At 37.5% G+C, this 25,813-nt stretch overlaps 1 protein-coding gene across 1 annotated transcript in view; it reads left to right on the top strand.

The window, feature by feature from the left end:
- Positions 1-25,813, top strand: part of Cntn3 (contactin 3) — a 394,581-nt gene that overhangs the window by 107,971 nt on the left and 260,797 nt on the right. The window contains exon 3 of the mRNA XM_055628433.1: positions 9,947-10,073. Within this exon, the coding sequence (XP_055484408.1) occupies positions 9,947-10,073 (127 nt within the window). The remainder of the gene's footprint in view (positions 1-9,946; positions 10,074-25,813) is intronic.

The following is a 25,813-nucleotide window of genomic DNA, read 5'->3' on the forward strand; positions in this document are numbered from 1 at the left end:
CTGAGGTGAATTGCGCTCTGACATTTGCGCGTGCTTCACTCTCTGTAGCACTGACATCTGTGGAAGGAGGGAACATCTTCCACATTGCTGAGTTGAAGATTGCTTAAGTTTTGTTTGGAAGCTTAAATTTGTATCTGTGCTCAATATCGTTAAGTGTTTCAATGTTTACTTCTTCTTAGTAAAACTTCAGAAAAAAAAAAAAATATAGGGATAAGTAATCCAAAGCAGAGTCTAAGGATAAATGTGACACAGTTGCCAAAAAAAGGGCACTCCTGCAAATCACAGCTTCTAAATACCAGTGATAGGTTATCTCCTTTTCATAGAATTGTGAAATTTTAGATTTGAAGAACCTTGGAAGGACAACCTAGCTCAACTCCTACCCGAAAAGCCCAAATCTCAAAGTATGATGTAAAAAACAAATATGGGGGCTGGAGAGATGCCTCAGTGTATTAGAGTACTGGCTGCTCTTCCAGAGTACCTGGATTCAATTCTAAGCACCCACATTGATAACTCAAGTCAACAGGGATCTGATGCCTTGAGTTGCCTCACCTCATCTCGCCATGCACATGGCAGACAGATATACAAGTAGGCAAAAATATATACATATATTTAAATGATGTTTTATATATATATATATATATATATATATATATATATATATATATATATAACATCATTTAAAAAATTAAAATAAAAAGAACCATAAGGGAAAATACCTGGCAAATCAGTTGATTAGTTTAAATGTTGCTGTGTTGGCATAACTTTAGACCACTTTGCCTAAAGTTGAGAATGCCTGAGAGCTAAGAACATATAGGTAGTAGGTTGCCTACAGACCAGTTAATGGTCCCACACTAATGCACATTAATTGAACATTATAAAGTGAAGAGGACATGAAGTTGGGAGTGGGACCTGTTGGAGGAGATCCAGGGACAGTTTTGACGGGGAAAAATGGAATGGACGGTAGTATATAAAGTCAATAAAGGAGGCTTGGATGTTTGCTCCTTCTTAACTAAATTCATGGTTCATGTAATTGGTTTCAGTGTATTTTTTTTTTCAAGACCTTGCATTCACTTTCTGTAAGGCCGGAACACTGAAGCAGCCTAGCAGGGAAGCTCAACCTTTCCCATTCTGTTTTGTTTTAATGGCAGGGGCAGCTGCTACTTTCAAACAAGTCATTAAAACCCAGAAATAGGGCTCTGCTTCAGCACTCGGTTCTGCAGTAGATTACTAGTGGAGTGCTGTTGCTATTGAGAGTGCTATTAAGTGTGTGTTCCAGCAAAACTACTCCTGTGTAGTACCACATTTACAGTACTCAGAAGGGAGTGGATTGGGTGTACGTGACCCAGGGCAAAAACTGCCAAGCAGAAACAAGCAACTAATAACTGTAGATGCCTCTCTGAGAATATTGCTTTTGCTTTTTTCTTATTTTTTAAAGCCTCAAATATGGCACTGAATTAGCTTCTCTTTATAAGAAGATTATTTTTGTCATGAATTATTTTATAATATAAGGCATATATTAGTTAGAGGACAATATCTTGCTTAGAGTTGTCCTCTGGAAATTGCTGGTCCTCCATCAGCTGGAAGAGTTGGTAATGGTGCAGAAGTACTTACCAGGGAGGGGTGGAATTCAAATGCTGTAACCAGTAGTTCCAATATACACAATTTCTGGATGTGTAGATATGTCTGTTAGGTAAGTTTAGGATCTCCCGAAGGCATAAAGCCCAGGAATGGGCAGGGAAATTAAAGAAAGGAAAAAAAGCGACGTCAGTATACAGTAATAAATATGTTGTGATATTGAAGTGGTATAGACAGCTTTCTAAGGTTTCGCAGTGAACGAGGATGGCAGCTGAATAGTGATTCCAAGGGAGGATATATATAAGAATAGCAAGTAGGGTTTCCCAGGCTCATCTCATAGTCCTCATGTTGATCGAGGATTACCGCCTAAAGCTTCTCTAGAATTAGAAAGCAAGTCAAGCTCCTAGCTGAACTTTCTTTTTAGCTCCAGAGATCAATTGTTTATAATCTGTGCCAGTATTAAAGAAAGCAATGTTTGTTGCTTGTTTGTTTGTTTGTTTGTTTGTTTGTTTTAAGCAAGTTCTAATTTGGTGGCTTTGGGTTGACTTGAAGTTAGGTATGTGAATAAATGCAGCAGTGTCTCACATGGGTCTCACTAGTCAGTGGGTGATGTCACTTGGGAACATGCATTCTTATCCGCAAAGAGCACACTGAAGAGGGGCAGCTTGATCCTATGCAGCACTGAGAATCCTGTGTGCAAAATTAAAATAAAGCCTGTATCTCTGTGTGAAAGCTTTGTGAGAACCCACAGCATTTCTTCTTCTCTCCCTAAGACTGCCCAGGAGACAGCAGGACAGTGGGGGTAGGAAAGGTTCTTTTCTTTTGGAACCCGTGAGACCATTTTCAACTTGCGGATCATTTAATATTTTTATTGGTTGCCATGATTTGTTTTATTTATATGTACATCAATGTAGAAAATATCTGGCAATATCATCCACTTCTCTAAAAAACAGGAGTGACTGGCAATACTATGGGCAGGAGGAGCATGTGTTTGGACCAGATGCCATCAAACCGGCAATGATAACATATCAGTAGTGGGGTAGAGAAATGGCTCAGTGGGTAAGACTGCTTGTTTGAGCACTTGAATTCAGGTGTCAGCACCAGGTGTCCCACAGGCACCTGTAACCCCAGAATTGTAAGGACTTAAGACAGAAGGGATCACAGGGATTTCTATGGTGTGTACAGCTCTAGGTTCAGTGAGGGACCCTGTCTCAGAGGACTTAGACAGAGAGTGATAGAGCAGTGTGCCCTGAGTCCTTTGACATATACACATGCCACAGATACACACACATATATGTGTACAAACATCACACACACACACACATACTTACATAGTAAAGAACATACTGGTGATTGGTGACAATAATTTGTATCAAGCATTAAGAAATAGAGAATGATAAAGCTGGTTGAGTGGGAATAGAATAAAGTGGGAGCAAATAAAAAGAAAAAAAAAACACTGCCAAGAATAATTTAAGGATTTGTGTTATTTCAGAAAAAAATATAATTTGAGTTGTGTATTTTGATTCATATAAATGAATGGTATATATACAGCGACTCACACTGAAGTCAACTTTGAATCATGGGCCACTTAAGAGCATTGAAGCAGGGGAGTCCATGCATTTTGAGAAACTCCCTTCTCCCTAGTTGCAAACACAGTATGGAAAAGGCTGCCTTCCATGTCATTGTTCCTCATGTCTTCATTCTATCCTGAAATATAGAACACAGGAGTAGAGAAATACAAAACTAGGCATCTGTTTGTGAAAGAAGTGTGATGAGGGAAAGTAATTGCACTTCAAGGCTAGGAGAATGCCTCAGCAGGCAGGAGTCCTCTCTGTGTCTGTGTGAGGATCCTAGGTCAGATCCCAGAACTCATAAAATCCACGTGTGGCTGTAGCCTCCATGGTCAGGAGGCACCGGCACGGGAACAGTGAGGTTCAGTGAGAGACCGTGTCTAAGAGGAGAAAGATGGTGACTGAGCAAGACATCAGACCTCCTTCTCTGTCCTCCATGTGCACACATATGATGTACACTTCCACGTTAGCATTTTAAACAGACAGAGCATTACTAACAAAACGCTGGCTTTTGCTGACTAGAGGTGATACTCATTTCTGGTATAGCTTAGAGCTGTATAAATGTAGCAAAATGTAACTACTAGAAAGAATGTCCTCTTAATCATTTCTCTATCACCAGCAATTTATAATAAGAATTATTTTCTGTATAATTATGTTTTCACAGAAACAATGACCTTGAACTAGAGTTTGATAGAAAACATTTCTAAAACACATGAAGGAAATAGTGTGTAGGCTCCCAAAGCTTTGACCTAAAGTTTTTGAAAAAGAAAACCCATAAATGCAATCATCTCTAATAAAATCTTTGATAGTGAAGACTTGGTTCAAGAGGACCTGATTAATGAGCTTTTCCCCATTGACACAAGAATCTTGTGATGAACATTTCAAAGATCCTCAGTGAAGGTTGATATCACAGAGAGGAGAATGGATGTGTTTGTTTCCTTTTAAATAAATAAGCCATAGGTTGTGCACTCCTGGTGTATTATACACATTACATATCTCACAATAGCATGTTTTTAAAGTTGAAATTGCTATTAAACCATACAGCAAGAAAGGAATAATTCTGTCCTGGGAATTGTAGGAGGATGTCATGGGGATCAGAAATAGTGGAGATCACATTTGTAAGACAATGGCATGAATTTAAATAAAGCCCCAGAGTACTATAAAAACATTGAAATTTTCAAAAGCTTCAACCTATTTCTTTTCAATCTGTTGCCCCTCCAAATTCTTTATTTATATCTTACAATATAACTCTGCATTGATTAGCATCCCTTTCTCTCAATTGTAAAAAACCTTTCCACAGTCAGAAATAGCTATTGAATTAAAATGATACTATGATGGATATTTTCAGAACTCTTCCATGTTCCTTAAATCTACATCACTATTGTTCAGACTGAATGTCAGTCTCTAGAAATAGAAAAGACCTTTTATCATTTTACTACGGCAGACCAGCAGCATCGAAGTATGTATCCTCAATGTAGGCTGTTATTAATACACGGTTTTAGTGGGTTGATATTGTTTTGTTTACACCAGTAAACTGCAATTAAAAGATTAAAGTGAGTCTTTTTTTTAAAATAGGTCATGCGTCAAGAAAGCTAATTTTTACTTATTTATTCCTAGCATCAGTGAAGCTTAACAAACCCTTTTATTCCAGTTTCCTAAATTACTGAGTTTTATTCCACATGCGTTTTCCATCATCCTGTTGATGGACAGAGCAGGGCATAAAGATTGAAGTACTAGACAGTTAATTTAGCAGTTTAAAGACTTACTGCTTTCTGTTGGTGCCAGGTTTGCAAACTGGTGTGCACAGTGCATGCCATACAGCAGCTCTTTTCCATTAACCTAATTGCTTTCTAACATGTCCTCATGTGGGAAGTACACAAATAAGTTAATCCGGAAAAGCACTTCCTTTTCCTTTATCATCTTTCTCATTTCAAACACGCTGCATAGCCAATTTCCTTTATTCTAGGGTGTTGGTTACAGTATATATCTTAAATATGTGTGCTCATATATACATATATAAATATAGACTCATGTAAGTGTGCATGCACATAAATGTATACACGTTTACACATCTCCTTCATAGTTTCTAAATGATGATGGTAGTTCCTATCACTCCCTTCTGATTTGACAGATTCTCTATGAAAATGATGGATAGCCAGAATAGGATTTTGTCAGGCACTGGATCTTGTACCTCAATCCACCAGATATAAGAACTGCTCACCATCAGTACCAACTAATGATACCTTCTGGGCAAGTGATATTATTCTACATGTAAACAATTATAGTCAGGCTGTAAGGCTGTGAGCCACTCCTCACAAATGATATTGTGGTAAAAGAAAGGAGTTTGGGCCTAGAGAGAGAAACACAGAGAAGATAAGAAGAGACATGAAGAAAAGACAATCATATGCAATGCCAAGTAGAGATAGAGTAAATCCTTTCCTAATGGCTCTCAGAAGGATCCAGCCTTGACACTTTCTTGCCCGTAGGCTTGTAGCACGAGAATTTGGACATAGCAGATGCCATAAGCCAGTTGACTGAAGGACCATCCATTGCGGGTAGTTTTTCACATGCTGCATGTACCTTATATGCAAATATCTATCACAGGCATGAATTATACTAAGATTAGCTAGCTTAACTTCTTACAATCTTGAAATAATATAAAGAAGATTATTTTGAACATTTCTTTAAAAAAAAATAGCTGTACATTACTAGTACCCAAACAGAGAGTGTCTTACAGCTAAAAACTGTCTTCATCTTCATTTTTTTTTCCCCTCTGGTAAAATAATGTGGCCCAGAATAGCTCTCATCTAATTGGCAACATATTCTTTTACCAAAGCCAGTATTCATTCTGTGGGGGACTTGAATCTAGAAAGAAAATGGAATAGTTCAATCTTGATGCCCTTCTCTTGAATTCTGCCATTCATAGTATTACTGCCCTGGCTACATTTGGGACTTTTTTGTTTTTTTTTTTCTAAAGTGCTCCACTATCTTTTCCTTCATGTAGTTATGATATAAAACAGCCAGATAGAAGTGCTCTATGCTTTCCTTTCCCTAGGAATTTAAAAGGTAACATCGACTCTCCTTGAGGAATTTCATTTATTTTAGTGAAGAAAATGTAACAGCATGAAATCCCTTGTCTGTTTCTCTTTGTCAGCCTTCATAAAAATTGTATGACGTGTGACCATTAGAATTGATCGGGTACAGTTTGATCTTTTACGTGACATTACCTTAGGAGCCCATAAAGCTTGTATTTACATTCAAAGGCAGTTATTCCTAGTTGCCTGTGGCTGTTAGGGGCAAGAGGCAGAGAGGGAGAACACCTTAGGATTGGATTTTTGGACTTACTAGTTCAATTCACCAGTGTTATATATATCCTTTATTTTAAGTTGTAAAGTTAAAATGGGCATTGCAACCAGGATAGCATATCAAAAAAATATTCCTGTCACAAAAAGTCAAGATCAGCATCAATCTAAATGTTACATCGAATGCATTTAATCAAGCAAGAGGCAACCTTCTGTTTTTCATCAGGTTCTTTTAGATTGTTATGAATATCCACAAAAAGATATATCCTTTTGTGGATCAGAAATCATTGAAGAAAATGCTTCACAATTCCTTTATGGTTAGGAAAAGCCAGAATCTGTTTCTTTTAAGTTTTTGTTGTTGGCAGGAGCTTAGAAAAAGCACATCCCAGCATCCTTTAACACCTATTTTATTCAGATGCAAAAAGATCAAGTGGCTTTTGTCTGTTGTTTGAGCATGAAGCATGGACTAACCTGTCACATGTAATTATTAATTTCTAAAGATTTGGAAGCTTCCACATGGCCAGGGATAGCCTTGAATGCCTTCAGGATTCTTAAATTTCAGACATGATGGTTATCTTCTCAAAGGTTTTAATTCCAGTGTTACCACAAAGTACCAAAGTTGGAAAAGCAGGCTAAGGGATAATTTTTGCCTGACTATATTTTGGAGAGAGTAGTTTCTTGGAATTAGACACAAAGCAAAATCATGAAGATTGTTATATGATAGCAAGTCTCTCACCAAGTCTTGGTGTTGCCTAACAGGAGTTACTTAGACTTTTTGTGTCTCATTGGTTTGGAGGCCAAATCATGTCCGATGCTGGAAGATAAGACTGAGACTTAAGATCTTAATTTAACATCCATCCATTTTTAAAATGGGATTTTTCCCAATACAGATTGATTGTGAGACATATTTAATTCACCTCAGCTGTTTATACAGGATAGACCAATTTTGAAGGTGTAACATGTTCTAGGAGCTATTGTATAACAGCAACTTAGATGCAGATTATTAGGGATCAAATACGTATTCATTGACCCGTGAGTGGATATCACACCTTGGTAAACCCATCAATACACCATTTCACTGAACATCCTGGCATAGGAATGAGATATAGAGTAGAAGTTGTTTAATCCTCGGATCATACTTCTTCCTCAAAGTGGAGGCTTGATGCTGAAGCTTAGGTTGATAAAAGATCAGATCTAGAATTCCAATTGTGATTTCAATGGAATACATGCTGCCTATGCATTACAGGAAACTTGAAAACATGGACAGAACCAGGTAGTATCTCCATGTCTTATGGGAAGAAAGTTTTCCTGGTTAATAGCATGCCTGAGTACTCTACTGTGTGTTTACCAGCAGTGTAACACGTCTTTAGCATAATTAATATTTAGCATTAGAACCTTCCAGAAACTGTTTTGTATCTCTCCTTTGGTGGTCTTTAGTATCTATCATTTCCTTGAGCTAAATCTTAATTGTAAGTATAACATCCTTAATGACTATAGTTTTGCTGACTAGAAAAATTTAGAGGCCCTGTTAGGCTAGTCTGAGTAATGATTACATAAGTGACAGAATTCAGTTTCCAGATCAGTTTGTTGCTGTGAGATTCACCCATAATCACATGGTTAGTCATTCTTGTGTGGCCAATCTCCAGCAAGGATATTGGCTAGCCTGACTCAGACATCTAGGATAGCCATCCTCTCCTGTAGTTGTTTGGCCTAGGTATGTGAACACTTGGTCCCCATTGGCAAGGTTTAGCTGTGCCATTGTTACAAGAAGTACATCATTGGAGGGGGGTTTGCTCTAACCAGTCCACTTTCTCTGATCCCACTCATGTCCTGCCTCAGCCATTCAGACTGATGAGTACTGCCATGCTTCTCCACTATGATGGACTCTTGTCTCTCAAGAACCATGAACCTAAGTAAACAATTTCTTCCTTCAGTTGCCCTTGTCTCAGTATCTTATCACAAAAACAGAAAAGTGACTAATGCCCCACTTCAAACAAAAACACACTGATTAGCATTCTCACACAGAAGTCTAGGCAGTTCCTCAAATTAAGATGCCAAATGCTTTAGAGAAAAATATGTCTTTACATGATCCCAGCAGTAACTTCTAGACTATACATTGACATTCTGAAATGTTGGGTGAATGGGGTTATGTCACTTAACTGTTCTTAGCTTAACTTTCTTCTTGTGTATACTGGGCAGAACGGTGGTACAAGAGCAGCCCTGTGATTAAATATTATATCTGAGCATTGAGGACTTACCCCAAGGTCAATTACTAATATGTCCTTCATCTTGATGATTATTGTGGTTTTTGTGTTTTAACTTTATGATTTACATTGTGGCAAATATTTTTATTTGTGTATTTCTGTTTGAGGTATATAAAATGGAATTTCTTTCTTTCATAGGCTTTTCAAACTATTCAATCTCTTTTTATTTTTTATATTAATTACAGTTTATTTACTTTGTATTTCAGCTGTAGACCCCTCCCACATTCCTTCCTAATCCCACCCTACTTCCCCCATCTCTTCCCATGCCCCTCTCCAAGTCTACTGATAGAGGAAATCCTCCTCCCCTTCCATCTGACCCTAGACTATCAGGTCTCATGAGGACAAAATCTCATTTTTTTTTCTTTCTCACATTTCATGGACTCTCTTATACTTTTTCTTCTTTTACCTTCTCTACTTTAGTAGAAACACCTATTCAGTTCAGCAGAACACTCCAAGAGAGGAGATTAAAGAGTTCTTTTTAAAAAAAATATTTCTGTGAATTTGTTTTTAAAAATGTTCTAGCAATGGTTACACAATTTCAGTTGCATAACCATTTGGTGATAGCATTCTCTCATTTCTTTCTCAACACCTAGTACAATTAGAGAATTTGTTTGCATAGGTGTGAATGTGACAGTTACCTTCAGGAAACATTTCAGTTCTTCTAAAGTGGGAGCACTTTTTGAAAGGTACTTGATCATTTCTGTGTCTCTCTATGTCATTTTCTATGAAGAATATGAAAATCCTGGTGAACCCTGGGCATTTTTGCATTCAAAGTGGCAAAATTAACGTGGCACAGCCCCGTGCTGTGCCTATACCTGAAATGTTATGAGAAAAGTGATTGATGTTCATTTCAGTTTTAGTTTTTCAAAGGGATTTATATAACAGAAAAGATTTCCAGTGATTAAGGTAGTCTCCAAAGGACATATATCTATAGTGTATGGACGTTACTGTGGAAAGTAAACGCTGCATACAGCTTTATTTGCAGTCTGAAGAGATTTGGTTACTATGGTGGTACTTCCTGGGGTCTCCTGATTCTTGGGGCATTCACTCACTTTTAGGATGGGTTGACAGATGTTCTTTAACCATGGGATGTCCAAAGTGTGCTACTTGCTGGGCAGTAGGAGCAGTTAAGAGCAAACGATAGTTGCTGTTTGTCCTCTTCCATGAAAGGCTGCACCTTTTATAAGACCTTTCATTCATTATTGTTATTTTTTTCCTTCCTCTACCCACACAGGTGAGCTTCTTTTGCAAGGCCCCGTGTTTATCAAAGAGCCCAGCAACAGCGTTTTCCCAGTTGGTTCAGAAGATAAAAAAATAACTTTAAATTGTGAAGCAAGAGGCAACCCTTCACCTCATTACAGGTACTGTGGGAAGTTTGAACATGAAAATAAAAAATGTAGCAACTGCAATTAGTTTTGCTTCAATATGTTGTGCCATGTAAGGAGGGTTAGATACATGGTGTGAGAGTGGTGTGGTCAATAGAACCAATTCCATAACTATTAGGCAACAGCAGTATGAATTAAAAAGGTAAAGCATAGGAGGATTTCTTAAGTATGCTTCATTTTTTTTTACTGATTTATAGTGTAATTTATAAAGTATATAGATTAGATGGTAAGTTATAGATTTATCAAGTACACATTTATTATTGGGGTAAAATTAAGTGGTATTTGATGCATGTTTTTTAAATATATTATTGTCCCTTCTTTCTTTGCTTATAGTGGATGTGTTCAGAGGAGGCTCACTAAATGTGGAAGAATAAAATACATTTTTAAAAATAATTGAAACTATTTTGAAGATAAAATATATTCCTTTTATCAACTTTTTAAAAATCATCTTAAAATCTTCACATTTAAGATTATGGAAAAACCTGTTCAATGAAACCTTCAGCTGTCACAAAAAAAAAGTATATAAGTGAAGAAGAAAATGTTCAATCTTCTTAAGATTAAAATGTCAACATTTGAAAAGTGATCAGGATTATGTGATAGGATCAGTATTTACTTGATTAAATATCAAAAGATTAACAATTTTTATTCATGGATACTTAAGGCACTCAGTTTAATGAAGAGATGGATTATTAATAATTAGCATACACTGTTTCCATAGAAGTGGTTTGGGGCCAAGTCCTCCAGGCACCTTCACAACAGCACACACCTCCAAGCACTTGCTACAATCTGCCTCAAAACTATTTACGCAGTCCCATATTTTGCAGAAGAAGCACCCTTCCTCCTACATTAATAAAAGCCGACAGATTTAGAGGCATCATTTAGATCTTATTGAACCTCTATTGTTCTCTGAAGCCATAGAAATAATGGATGCCAATAGTGCTTGTTAAAGTGGGTCAGGCTTACCTTAGAAAAAGACTTTCAGATTTATGCACCAGGAAGTAATCAAGGTCAGTCTTTTCAATTTGTTAACAGTATACTTAAGGAGCACCTACTGTGTGCTTTCAGCAAACTATGCATTAAACTCCTATGTTATGTCTGTTTCTACTTCTTACTATAGAAGTAGGAAAGGCATGAAGAAAACAAGAAATGCTTTCATGAGCTAGATGAGCTAGATGGTTGTTAGTGAATGCAACATCTGGAAATATTACTTTTTTGGAGGGAAAAATGAACAAATCATTTGATGAAGATTCTATCTTGGAAGTACTGTTTCTCACACTTTTCTAAGAATGTCTGCTGCCTTATAAAGAATAATTCTGTTCATAATAGAAGAACACTTTTATATACAGAGCTCTAAACATGAGAAAGCCATTTGAGTGATAAGTATATAGGTTATTTTTCTATTGTTGATAGAGTTGTATCCTCATATTTATCTTATGTTATTGGGTGATAAATGTATTTATTGAAGAAATCGTCAAGACACAAGATGCTACGGAGGAACATATTTCTAAATGAGAAGATTAATTATGTTTGTAGAATGTTATCAAGTAGCCAGATGTCTTGAGCTTAGAAACCTATAAATCTTTTGTAGTAATTGTATGTTGTATACTAGGAATTCAGTGCAATGCTGTGGACTCTGAGTATAAAATTATTAATTGTATGTACAAAATTTTGTAGAAGAACTCTTGTCAATTGGTAGTGACCCTTCTGTTTTACTGTATTCTCTGGAATACCAAGACGGCACTTGTTACATTTCAGTTCAAGCAAAATCTATACCTGAGGAAAGGAAATACATGGCTTTCATTGATTTGTTGATATAGTATTTGATAAATGAAGTTTTGCCTGCTATATAATGTGTCAAAATCCTTGGTTGCTAGCCAAATGGAACAGACACTTTTATCACAGGTTTAAAGATTTTCTGAACTCAGGATTTCTAAATAATATGAAATTTTGCTTTTGCTAACAACAGCTTATAATTACTGCGAACTGAAGCTAGACACACAATGAAGCCTTTTTATTCTGGGAGGCATTAGACTTCCTTATAACAACAGCAACTCCAAAAAAAAAAAGTTTCTGTTTTTGTGTGTTGTCTATAGAAGAAATAGGTTGCACTTGATTAAAAAGAATGTAGAATAATGCAAGGCATATTCTGTTCCCCCCCCAAATTTTACCTTTAATAGTCCTGTAACATGCCTTTTATCATAGAATGATTCAGAAGAACACACATCCTTGTTCATCCTTATTAATATGCTTTAGAAATTACAGAGCTTAGATACAGTACAATAAAATTAGTATATTAATGAAGCAATAAAATATTATATGTCATATAATTATAAACAGGTAAGTGAAGAAATAGGAAGCTGGAAACTGAACCAAGGAGGAAGGTGAGGGGCTCCTATGAAATCACTCATGTGACGTGACCTATTCATGTTTCTGAAGATTCAGAACAAAGCTTAAGAGTTTTATGAGAGCTTGTCCTTTAAAAGCACAAAGACTCCTGGAGACTGGAGCAACTTCGCCCATGAGAGATCTTGTCCCTGTTATATCCCCTTTGGGTAAAGATAACTCTTAATTGGTCATATTAGAAATCCAAAAGTTCAGAAAATCTCATGAGAAATTACTCCTATAAAGGTCTAATTGAGAATTTTATTCTTTCTTTTACATTTCCCTGCCTGCACCCTAAAGCCCATATTTAAAGGTTAATTAGGATTCAGTCTGACTGTAATTGTTAATGGCGCTGAAAGAGGTTACCTTAAAGATGTATTAATACTTGCTGGGTTTTTTTTTTGTTTGTTTGTTTGTTTGTTTGTTTGTTTTTTAATGTAAAGAATTTTTCTCGTATTTGTTGTTTGGGCTCCAAATGCCTAACATTGAATGAGGTATCCACATGGAGGAAGGGTACCTGCCATAGCTGTTGATACCATCCTGTGCTTAAAGTATCGTAGGTTCAGGCTAAACTGGACTACAATTCACACACACACACACACACACACACACACACACACTTACACACATATAGATCAGGCAAGTAACAAAGTCAAATGAAGTGGAGCCGCCCAAATGATTTGTGAATCCATTGCCTAGTTACTGGCAATTCATAATTCAGCTGTAAGCCTACCAGGTGGATTGGGCCATCATGATTGTCCACAATCTGTCCAGTTTGAACATCTACTCTCCTTTGCTTTTTATACATTCAATAGGCTAAAAATGTCCTAAGGCTGAATGTGGTCCTAGGGGTTCTATGTGTTTTTATCTTTTATATCCATGGAAGCATTCAATTTTAAATTAAAAACAAAAAAGTAAAAATTCACTTTTTTCACATAAACTCCATTTCTAGTGTTTTGTGGGCATACATGGCTAGTTGTTACATCCATGGAGAGCATGTATCTCATATCTTTATTTCTAAAATATCCTATTTTACACTACTGTTTTATACCTACCCTGAGTTTTGCAGCATGTTCTCACAGATGTCTTCCATTTTGGTCCCAAGAGAACACACGAAACATCCTTCTTAGTGAGTTCTTTCAAATGGGTAAGATGTTTTAATGCAGGACAGTGGGTGGAATCTGGAAAGTATACGTGCTAAGATAAATTTTCCCTCCAAGTAGAGGCTTTTCCGGTTTCCTTAAACAGGATTTCTTGGGATGAATCTGTGTTCTGCATGTGTTTAAATTACTGAAAGTTAACCTAATTGTGCTTAGTATAAAAGAAATGGAAAATGAAGTAATACACTAAATTTGTTCAACATGTATTCAAAGAATGATGTAAAGAAAGGAAGTTTAAGTTTATTTCTTCTCTGTGCATGCATACACACATACACACATTCACAGATCCTATTACCATGTAAGATCTGGTGTCACTATTACCTATTTTTATACTCAAGTCAAATAAAAGCTATTGTTCGTTGAAATTCTCATGACCCTTATCATTTGTGACAGTTTTCTAACTCTCGATTTTTAGGCCCAGCTTTCTTTGATATCCTAAGTTCTCCAGCTATCCTTATAATTAGTCACTAAGAGCAGTGAAAAATTCACTGAAGTGGTTGCAAAATATCAAGAACACAATTATTTCTATACTTTCTGAGGCTAATAGTAGCTGACTCATGCAGTTTCAGACAAGGCTATACCACCATCATGCCCGCAAAGGCTTCCTTGTTAACCTCATCACTAGACTTCTCCCTATAGTACCATGTCTGACTATGGCACCTTGACATTCCTGTATCACACAGGGAACTGTGACTGTGCCTGGTTATGGCACCTTGACATTCCAATTTTGCACAGAGAATTGTAATTGTGCCTGCCTATGGCACCTTGGCATTCTTGTGTTAATCAGGAATTGTGATTGTACCTGCCTATGGCACCTTGGCATTCTTGATCTTTACTGTAGCTGTCTAGCCAGCAGTAAGGGCTTACTTAATGGCTGGAAAAGATCCATCATGAAACTGTCAAAAAGAAAAAAGAAATTTATAAAGAGATCGTATTTCAGAACTCAAGAATGCCATAGCAAAACTGCAACTTCAATGTGCTAGATAGCTTATTTTTTCCTAGACGTTATGGTTTGGATTCAGTCTTATTTTTGGCTCCATTTTATCATAGTTTGACTTTAGGTATACAAGGTCTTTTCTAGGAACCCAAACCTCTTGACAGCCTCCTCACAATATAACCTGTCAAAAAAGACTTTATCGGGAGGAGAGAGAGCTCAGTGCTTAAGATCACTGACTGCTCTTCCAGAGGATCCAGATTCAATTCCCAGCACCCAAATGGCCTCTCACAACTGTCTATAACTCCCATTCCAAGAGAATCTGCCCCCTTCATACAGATAAATGTGCAGGCAACATACCAATGCACATAAAAATAAATATTTTTTTAAAAAGATCTCATCTCTCTCATGCTGTCATCTATTGCCTCTAGTCATATCAGAAAATGTGAAATAAAAGCGCAGACAATATTGTAAATAATAAATTTTCATGAGAAAAATAAAGGTTAGCTTTTAGACATTAAGGTATTATGTAACCTAAAAGATGGCCTGTTTTTGTTTTTACTCTTCATCATGTTTTCTTTTTTTTTTGTTTGTTTGTTTTTTCAGTAGGATGAGGAGAGGAGCTATGAATCACAGTGATTAAAATAAAATTAAATAAAGTGGGTCACTTTTGCATGCTTAATCACCCACAGAAGCTTGGGGCATTGTGGTTTTTTTTTTTTTTTCTTGTTTCAGAATCACATGATAAGTAGCATTTTTCAGAGGAGAATAAGGAGACTCTTGCAAGAAAATTTAAAATTTATATAGGAAAGGCAAATCTTTCAAGCACATTTCTTAACTCCTTGGAATAGTGTAGATACAATCACTGGTGAACTTGAACTTGGTTATAACCATTTACACTGAACAGTTGTTCTCATTGCTTATACCACCAACCTATAGGGTGTGTGTGTGTGTGTGTGTGTTAATGTTAACATTTAATATGTATTGGAGAAATGGGAATCTGCATCATAAAACACATTTTTACACACAATGGTTTTTTTTAAACAAAATACAGAGCATCTCAACTTAACTCATTTCAATTATTGCTGAAGCCTAAATAGTTATTTTTGGATAAAGTATTGAATATGTAAATTTATACATTCATTCTTTTAAGGGCTGCAATTATTCTCATCACTTCAGTAAACACAGTAACAAACACTGCAATGAACACAAATGCATTTGCTTATTAACTTGAAAGCTGCTTCTAAAACCACAAATTGCTTCTGTGATTACATTACTAAATTTTCTGACAAAGCCCAAATAGAGGATCGCCTGTTGATTTAACAAGTGCTTAGCCTGGGCTTATTTCCCGAACACAACTCCAAACCCCCAAAGATTCTGCTGTGATTTGATTCTTTTGACTTTGTTTTATCCTGTGGCCTAAAATGTAGAATTTATTTTTCTCTAACCTGTTACTTATGTTTTTATTTTGCTGACCAGATATGGTGTGATAATATCAAATCTCAGAGGAAAATATGAGGTTAAATATATTTTGCAATTAAAAAAAAAACTATCCCAATGCCATGTACTTTATTATTTAGGTCAGTTAGTTTCAGTTTCAAGGTATTTCAACTAACTTTATAGCCAAGTTGAATTGGCAGACTTCATTGTCTTAAATCACAGTGACAGCAGAATATATCTATCTGTATTCACGGCCGTTAGACCATACTAATATGGTTCTGTGAAAGAGCTTGTCACATCCAATCATAACAGGAATGGCAAATGAGTCATAAGAAGTTCAGTATGTGAAAGCAGCAGGTCATTCTCTGCTTTGCGTTTGCCTGTTGCCATTGACTCTACCCGGTGAAGACCAGAGGGCACCTGCATATGGGGAGGTTGATAAGTTATATTTTATTATTCTTTTCCGGAAACTTCTGTGAATACTTTATCGATTGTGATGTGATACCAGATGTTATAATTTTAAGAACAGATATGGTCACCAAGAAATGGAACTTTTGTTGCTTACATGGTACTATGAAGTCTTGAAAAGGTAGGCTTTTGTGCTTAATGTAATACAATATATAGCCTGGCCCTGTAGCACATGCCTGTAATCCCAGCACTTGGGGAGGCAGAGGCAGGCAGAACTCTGTGAGTTTGAGGCCAGCCTGGTCTACAGAGTAAGTCCAGGACAGGAAAGGCTACACAGAGAAACCCTGTCTTAAAAAAAACAAAACAAACAAATGAACAAATATTAAAGAATAGTATATGAACTTGTGGTAACACCCCTGACACACACACACACACACACACACACACACACACAAACATGTCATTCTTTTCTTCTCTCCTTCCCCACCATTTTGTTCATTGCTTTTGAAGGCAATGGTACATGTATTTTTGCCTCTTGTTCTTTTGCATCCTTGAATGTAACATTTGGAGTGTTTTTAAAAAATGGCTATGAATTTTGAGATGCTTTCTTATGCCGCAGAGTAAAATTATAGCGGGCGCTTGTTCTCAAGTGCTTAGCTGCCCTAAAAACATGTCTTCATAGGGCAATCTGCATTCAACTCCCCCACTCTATTGCATCAAGATTGGCCTAGTTTTCCCATTCCCTTTATTTTATTTGCCGTTTCCCTGTTGTGTGGAGGAGGCAAAAGATTTACAAAAATGTGTATGAATCAAATGTACAGCTCCTCAGGGAGGCCAGAAATCTAGAACCGCTAAATTTAGCTCCCTGGGAATCATTTCTAGTATTTGATAACTCACAAATTTCCACTGAGAGGCCCGTTCAGGAGTGCTCCTCCTCCACTGAGAATCAGTTCGCTCCTGATGCTCAGAGCAGTAAAACTGTGTCACACTTACGGATCATAGACAGCAAATCCTAATCCATACAGAATGAGCATTTGAACACAAAGGGCAGACGATAAACTTGTAAGATCATTCTAGAGCATTACAACATGATTACGTAGAGATGCTTAATCCTGTGACATTTACCACAAGCTAAAGAAACAAGGTTAGTCAGCTTCTGAAGCACAAGGTAAATGTTATATGATTGAAATTCTGCCGAGTGCAGCCCCAGGAGCCATGACTCTGGCTGCCTTTGCCCCGATCCTTAGGATGAGGCTTCCAGAATGGAATCCGAGCATGCAAATGCACTCTTGTGAAGCTTTAAATCAGTTCCACAATTCAGGAAGATGCATTCTGATACTTGACTGCTTTTTTGATGAATTAAAAAAAAATTATCAAAGAGGAAATCTGAAAGTTTTACAAAGAATTATGAATTTGCAGAACGGAAAACCTGTACCACATTCTAAAAACGTCTCAAATTGGTGATCTTAATGTGCAATGTAACTGCCTTACTTTACTTTCAAATGTGTCCATTCTTTAGACATTGCACTCCTTGGAATTTGAAGTTCACACTTAAGAACAACACAACTGAGTTTAAAAAAATTCAAAACACAGAGGGCCTCTGAAAGGCTCTATCCTGCAGGGTATTAAAGCAGATGCTGAGACATAGCCAAACCTTGGGCAGAGTGGAGGGAATCTTATGAAAGAAGGAGGAGATAATAAGACCTGGAGAGGACAGGAGCTCCACAAGGAGAGTGACGGAACCAAAAAATCTGGGCACAGGGGTATTTTCTGAGACTGACACTCCAACCAAGAACCTTTCATGGAGATAACCTAGAACCCATGCACAAATGTAGCCCATGGCAGTTCAGAGTCCAAGTGGGTTCCATAGTAATGGGAAGAGGGACTGCCTCTGACAGGAACTGATTGGCCTGCTCTTTGGTCACCTCCCCCTGAGGTGGAGAGCAGCCTTACCAGTCCACAGAGGAAGACAATGCAGCCACTCTTGGTCAGACCTGATAGACTAGGATCAGAAGGAAGTGGAGGACGACCTCCCCTATCAGTGGTCTTGGAGAGGGACACGGGTGGAGAAGTGGAGAGAAGGTGGGATTGGAAGGGGAGGAGGGAGGGAGCTACAGGGGGGATACAAAGTAAATAAACTGTAATTAACAAAAATTAAAGCAAAAAAATAAAAAACAATAACAATTTTCAAAAAAATATTAATTTATGTTTAAAGTAAATTCAAAATTTTGTTCCAAGCTTTATTTGTAGCCATTGTTGGCCACATGTAGTCTATAACAAGGTTGGACATACTTGCCAATTTACTGTACTGTTCTGAAGTGTGAAAGATGGGATTGAAAATTTCAACAAATAAAATGAGTCTGGCTTACAGTTTTATTTGGCCATACAGCTTTTTAAGAAGGAACTATCCTGTTTCAGTTTTCTAGATTATTTCTTTTTGAAGGGGTGTGTGTGTGTGTGTGTGTGTGTGTGTGTGTGTGTGTGTGTGTGTGTATGTGTGTGTGCCTGTATGAGTCTGTGTGAATCATAAAATGCAGTGCTGACAGAATGCCAGACTAGACTCAGCTCTCCTGGAATTAGGGTTACAGGCATTTGTGAGCTGCCTGATGTAGGCACTGAGAACTCAAGTTTTCTTCCAGAGAAGCCCATACTAATATCCACTGAGCCATCTTTCTAGTCTCAGGCTTATTTCTTATGCAGATGAAAATGAGACATAATTATAAATCAATCCCAAATATAAATATTTTGCCTCAAGATCCTGGGTACACACATTTGTTTCTCAGAATAAAATAAATTTTGGAATTCCAATCCCTGAGCTAACTTGCACATTTTAGAGTTGAAACAAAGGATAACTCTTTTGAGTACATATAACTTTCAGCAAGTGAAAAGAAACATCAATATTTAATAAGATATTGAGATAGTTTCTATCACCAGGGGATGAGTTCCATTGAGTGATGGATTTAGTGTTTAGAAGGAGAAAAATAATTATGTTTTGTGAAGATTAGCATTCTTCAATATTACTCAAGAGCATCTTAGCTCTGAAGAGTTTGCTGTTAAAGTGTCTAGGCACATCTGCTGTAGCAGAGGCACATTTAAAAGAGAAACATCCTTACTTTTGCTCACCGTTAAGGAACCCAGCTAGTGTGTCTATATGATGAAAAACCAAGGTATAAGAAGTATGAAACATTTATACAGAATAGAAAAACCCTTCCATTTATTGGATATTTTCTTGCAACTTAGCAATGGTAGCTTTTAGATTGTAGACACTTACTGAAATAAAGTATTGCCTCAAACATTTTATGGTCTCTTAAATCTTTCAACCTCTTAAATAGGCAAGAGGAGCTGATCCTCAATTTTTATTTATTTTTACACTTTTCCACAGAGCCATTGAATCTTTATTATTCATTAGCTAAACATAAAAACATAGTTTTTAAATGAAGCCATTAGGTACACTTAGGCCCCAAACATTGTACATCCTCAGATATAATGCTGCTTTTTTTTTTTCGTTTACAAACTGTATTTTATAGGTAATAAAAGCACATATATGACTGGGAAAATAGCTCAGGCAATAAAGTGCTTGCTTTGCAAAGAAAAGAGTCTGAGTTAGGTCCCCAAACACATGAAAAACCTGGGCACTGTGGAGTGCCTTGTAATTCCAGTAATGGGGAGTCAGAGCCTGTTGGCCTTCTGTGGCTCCCTGGCTGCCTAACATATCCCAACTGGCAAGATCAAACCAGTGACAGGTGAGAGACTGTTATCTTTTTCTTATCTTTTTTTTAAATTTTTAGTGTCCAACTTGGGATCTACTCTCATCTCATTAAATGCCTAAATATGCATATATGGAACCCCACAAGCAATGACTATATGCACACACATAAGGCACACACATAAGGCATACACACACACACACACACACACACACACACACACACAGAGAGAGAGAGAGCCAATAATTCATGATTCAAAAGTATCTAAAATCTACAGACATTTTATATGCTAATTTCACTTTAAAAACATTTTCTCTCTTCAGTCACATTGAGCTGATTCATAGCAGACAAAGCATATTTACCACAAGAATTAAACCCACTTACTTGGTTTACCATCAGATTTATTCTTCACAAGCCAAGCCTGGCATGTATTTCATCCTTCTTTTGATAACTTCTCAGGGAAGGCACACGTGTTGAAACCATATGTGCGAGTCAGTCTGTTCTGCCTGAAAGGGCATGACCAGGAGCATGGAATGAAGTAGGTGATGGAGAACCAGCACATGCTTACTGGGAATAGAACAGCAAGAGAGGAGGGGGCAGAGGGTCATGCAACCATGACAGGGGCTGTTTCCTGTGTCGGCAAAGGCATCTACCCTTGGATGTACCTGTGCGTGGCTGGTTCATACACAGCTGTCAAAGCAAACCTTTGTTGGGAACTTGGAATTCTATTTCTTTTATATGTCAAGATATAGGTTTGCAGATGTTGGGTAATTTTCTCATGTTCATTAAACTGGAGCAGGATCAAGGTTGTTAGGAATGGGATCTTGGATTGTAGAAAAAAAATAACTACACCATTAAAAGTATTTTGGTAAAACCTTTTACTTCTGTAGAAGGGTGAATAGCTTTTCAAAATCAAGCAAGAAAAAGCACATCCAGCAGGAAGGTCACAGGATTTTTAGCTTTTATGCAAGAGGTCCTGTGCTCAACCCTGAGGGGTCAGAGCTCTGCTTCTTATTTGTGCCGCAGTTGGCTACCTCAAAAAAAAAGCACAGTTACAAAAAAAAAAAAAAAAACAAAACATTTTGAACATATATTTTTATTTCAGAAAAATGCTGACTTGAAAGGGATTTTTGCCAAATGATTCCTTTATATTTTTCTTTAAAGATGGTATTTTCTTTGTCTTATTTAACTTTTTTGTATTTTTTTATTTTTTTAATTTATTCATTGAATTTTCTGATTGTAGCCCCCTCCCTCAACTCCTTCCAGTCTTACTCTTCCTTCCTTTTTACCCCTATCCCCTTCCCCTAGTCCACTGAAAGGCAGAGTCCTCCTCCCCTGCCATCTACCCATAGCTTATCAAGTCTCATCAGGACTTGCTTGGATTCTCTGTGTCCTGGCAAGGCTGCATCGCCAGGGGCAACTGATCAAAGAGCAGGCAACTGAGTTCATGACAGAGGCAGCCCCTGCTCCCCTTACTCGGTGATGCACGTGGAGACTGAGCTGCCTATTGGTTACATCTGAGCAGGGGGTCTAGGTCCTCTTTATGCATCTTCCTGTCCTTGGTTGGTGCATTATTCTCTGCAGGACCCCCTGGGCTCAGATCTTTTAGCTTTGTTGGTCACCTTGTGGGGCTCCTGTTTCCTCCTTATGTTTCTATCCCTCCTTCTTCCATAAGACAACCTGTGCTCTGCCCAAAGTTTAGTTGTGAGTCTCTACATCTGCTTTCATCCCCTGTTGGGTGGAGCCTTTTAGAGGACCCTCTATAATAGGCTCCCATCCTGTTCCCTCTCTTCTTCCATTTCTGGCACCTATCCCGTTTGTCATTTTGAATGAGATTTAATCATCCTCCCTAGAGTCCTCCTTTTTTAGCTTTTGTAGGTCTGTAAATTTAGCATGGTTATCCTATATTATACTGACTTTTCTTACATTCCCCACAGTTTCCTCCTGTTTTACAATACACATTCTCTCTTTCCTCCAAATTCAATTAATAGTGCCTGACTTTCCTGGACCTGAGCTACTCACAAGTAACACTTTCCTATATGGTACGGGTTTTTATGTGATAGCTGTTTGTACTAATTTTCCTATGCATGGGATCACATCCAATAGCAGTCAGGACTTTAGACTATAACAAGGTCCGTCATGCCTGAGGTTACTGCCCCTTTCTCTTTTTCAAACCATATTCCTGTGTTTCTAGCTAACTCCTTGGGTAAAGGAATTAGTCCCCGAAGAGAATTTATGAGAATGCCATCAGGAGCCATGTTATTAGGAATGCAGTTTCAACACTGACCACCTGTTATCACACAGATTCCTCTTCTTATGGCTAACATCATATTGAGGGCTGGTCTGTTTTCCCATGCAATTTTGCAAGTGGTATCCAGTTGATATGCTATACATGTGATAGCATCCCTGATGTTATCTAAAAATCTTCACTGGTTGTAATATATGTTCTGCACACAGACACACACACACACACACACACACACATCACACACACACATACACACACACACACAGAGACAGAGAGACAAAGAGATAGAGAGATCCCAGCATGCATTAGTATATTTTGAATATATTTATGATGAACATCTATATGTATATAATTTATACAATGTTATTTATTTATTTATTTATTTTTAGTTATGGTAGACAGAGTAGCACTGACTCAAATCCTATTTGATTCCTACTTTTAATTCATCAGGGACTCCTCATGACACTCCTGTTGAATCTATACAAATGTGTGGATCAAATGACCCTCCTGGGAGACATAATCTCCCTTTTCTGGGGAGAAAATTGAGGTTGGACTTGTTTTGGGATATGCAGTTCTGAAAATGATGGCCAATTGGACCAAAGCACATGCCTCACTCCAACTGGTTGATAAGATCTTTTGTAAAGGTCCACCATTGTATCACTACCATGATCCTGGCAGTGCTGAGGTTATATAGCATTGCATCTTCTCTAAGCCAACGAGGCCCTAATATCCAGAGACATTTCCCAAGAATTCACCTTGCTCCCTGCTTTTTTCAAATCAAGAGGTGTAATTATTTCTTCACAAGGGAAATGCAATTGTTGGGGTCTGGGTTGCCTCAGTTCATTGGTGGCTGGGAATAGAAGGGCCAAAGACTTAAAGGAGGGATGCCCCTAGGCCATCTGGTCCTGGGAGAGGAGGATCCTGAATTCCATCAGTCACTCTTGTTTAATGTAATGGCAGAATATTTGGCACATTCCAGACAGGCGCTTGACTATTTCATCATGTAGTCTGTTTCCTTGGGGTCCAAAGCTCTACCCTCTTTGGTCTCTAGGAATCCAAACAATTACAAGTCATTCACTTTGTTGTAAGTTTTTAATTCCTTATCAATATGTTATTTATGTATCATTCGTTGGCCTTTACTATTAATTAGCCCTGTTTCAGATTAGAGTTTTCCGAAAGTATGGACATTTACAGCCATGCCAGGAATACATGTATATCGTCCCCACCTTTCCCTTTAAGCTTTCAAAAACCTGGTTTAAGACAAATAAATCACGTTTGTACTAATCGTTATTTGTCAGTTGTTCAGATTATATAATCTTTTATTGAATTCCATCAATCATAGAGTATACATTATGTCTTTTTCCTTGATTTTTCCAGGGAGAATCTATCTGTAAATATTTGGGTTCCTGAGGAAAAGGAGTTCTCCCAGCTTGGGGTGGACCTTGGATTGGTAGAGAAGGCACAGAAGGAGTCCCTCCATTTAGAAACTCAACAGGGTTTAAATAGCCATCAGTGGCTAGAATTAAATCATCTTTCTCTAGGAGAATATTTTGGGATTTGAAAGCCTGTTAACGACCTTCCAGCCTTCTGCTGTAGGAGTTATCCTTCTTACTGAGGAGTGCTTATAATTAGAAAGCCACCTAATGTAAACTTTTGGCTCTTCTAAGTGAGGAGGGCAGGGGCAGTTCTTAATCTAATTCATTCCAGTTCTTGGAATGGGCTCTAATAGCTTAGACAAATAGGCTATCAGCTGCCTTTCACCCTGGAATTCCTATTGAGCGGCTTACAAAAACAGTAGCTTTGTCCATACTTGGAAATGAAAGGACTTGTCTAAAGAGGGCAAGACCAATATGGAACAGTTACTAATTCTTGGTTTAAGATTTTAAAAGCTTGAATTTTTTTACCTCCTGCTGAAGATCTGGCTCCTCATCTGGGAATTTCTCATTATGGCCTCTTGTTTGGGTAGCATAAGAGTCAAACCAAGGTTTATAAAGTCCTATTAAACCTAATATTTTCTAATTTCTCTTGGTTTGGGGCCATGCGGTATTAATTACTCCACTCTTTTCAGGACATAACTTTCAGCTCACTTTACTAATTAGATGACCTAAGTATTTTATTTCCTTTCATGCAAACTGTAACTTGTTTTAAGAAACCCCAAATCCCGGTTCCCTGAGTAAATATAATAATGCTATTGTCGATTTAATAATTTCATTCTTTTGTTCCCAGAACTAATAAATCATCCATGTGTTGGAGGAGCCTAATTAGTGAAGAACCAGGGAAATTTTCAAATTTCTTCTAAAGTTTGGCCAAACAAATTAATGGACTCTGAGCCCCTAAGGAAGAACAGCTCATCTGTACTGTTCCTTTTTTCTGGTCTCCAGATCTTTCCCTTGTGAAACAAATACTTCTCTCTTCTGCTAAAGGACAATCCTAGAAGGCATTGTTGAGATTAGTCATACAGAATCACTTGTGGTCATAAGGAATTTTTATAAAAGAGAATAAAGGCTTGGAATCTCTGGATGCCTGATAAGGAAAAATCTGATGACATTCAGTCTTCTTGGACTAACCTATGTTCTGTTATGCTATTTTTGTTTTGTTTTGTTTTGTTTGTGTGTTTGTTTATGGAGACTAGGTTTCTCTGTGTAGCCTTGGCTGATCTGGACTCTCTTTGGAGACCAAGCTATCCTCAAGCTCACAGAGATCTGCCTGCTTCTGCCTTCTGAGTGCTGAGATTACAGGCATACATTACCATGCCCTGCCTATTCTACACTCTTACTAGGAGCACTGTAAAGAAGCATTCAAATTTCAAGGAGAACATTCTCAAGAACACCTCTGATAATTGGAGTCAACCCTTGGTTCCTGAGGATGGGGTACTCTACTTTTAACTATGTATCCAAGATTTTAAGACTGATCTGAGTAGAAGTAATTTTTAGCACTCTCGCTATTTTCTTGTTCTACCCAAACTTCAGAATTTCTTTTATATTCTGCTCTGACGTTAGTAGCTATAAAGGAACAAAAAGTTAAGCGTTGACTATCTTAAGTCCTATCCTCAACTGAATTATTTGTCTCTTCTGGCTTCTAAGATGAGAAACAATTGGTTGTGAGTCTCCCTCTTTTTGAATTCAACTATGTTGCTTTCTATTATAGACTTGCAGGTGTTGTCTAAAAAGAGATAGAGGAGATGAGAGAAGAGAGGGAAGAGAAACTTGTCTGAGAAACCTGCTTGGAAAGTATTTCTACCCTCAGTGATTCCACTTATAAATTTATGAATGGCCCTTGGTGGGATCCTTCTAGATAAGAGAGCATCTATCCCTTCATCACTCCTTGAAAGTCACAATTTCCTTTTATCTGTGTAAAAGGGGACCATTCTCTCTTTAAATTTTCCTTGTCCGAGTATTTGCCACACCTGCTTCCTGGAATCTTCTCTTCTGTCTCAG

This window comes from Psammomys obesus, unplaced genomic scaffold (assembly GCF_907164565.1).
Source record: "Psammomys obesus unplaced genomic scaffold, mPsaObe1.curated_primary_1811, whole genome shotgun sequence".
Classification (NCBI taxonomy): Eukaryota; Metazoa; Chordata; class Mammalia; order Rodentia; family Muridae; genus Psammomys; species Psammomys obesus.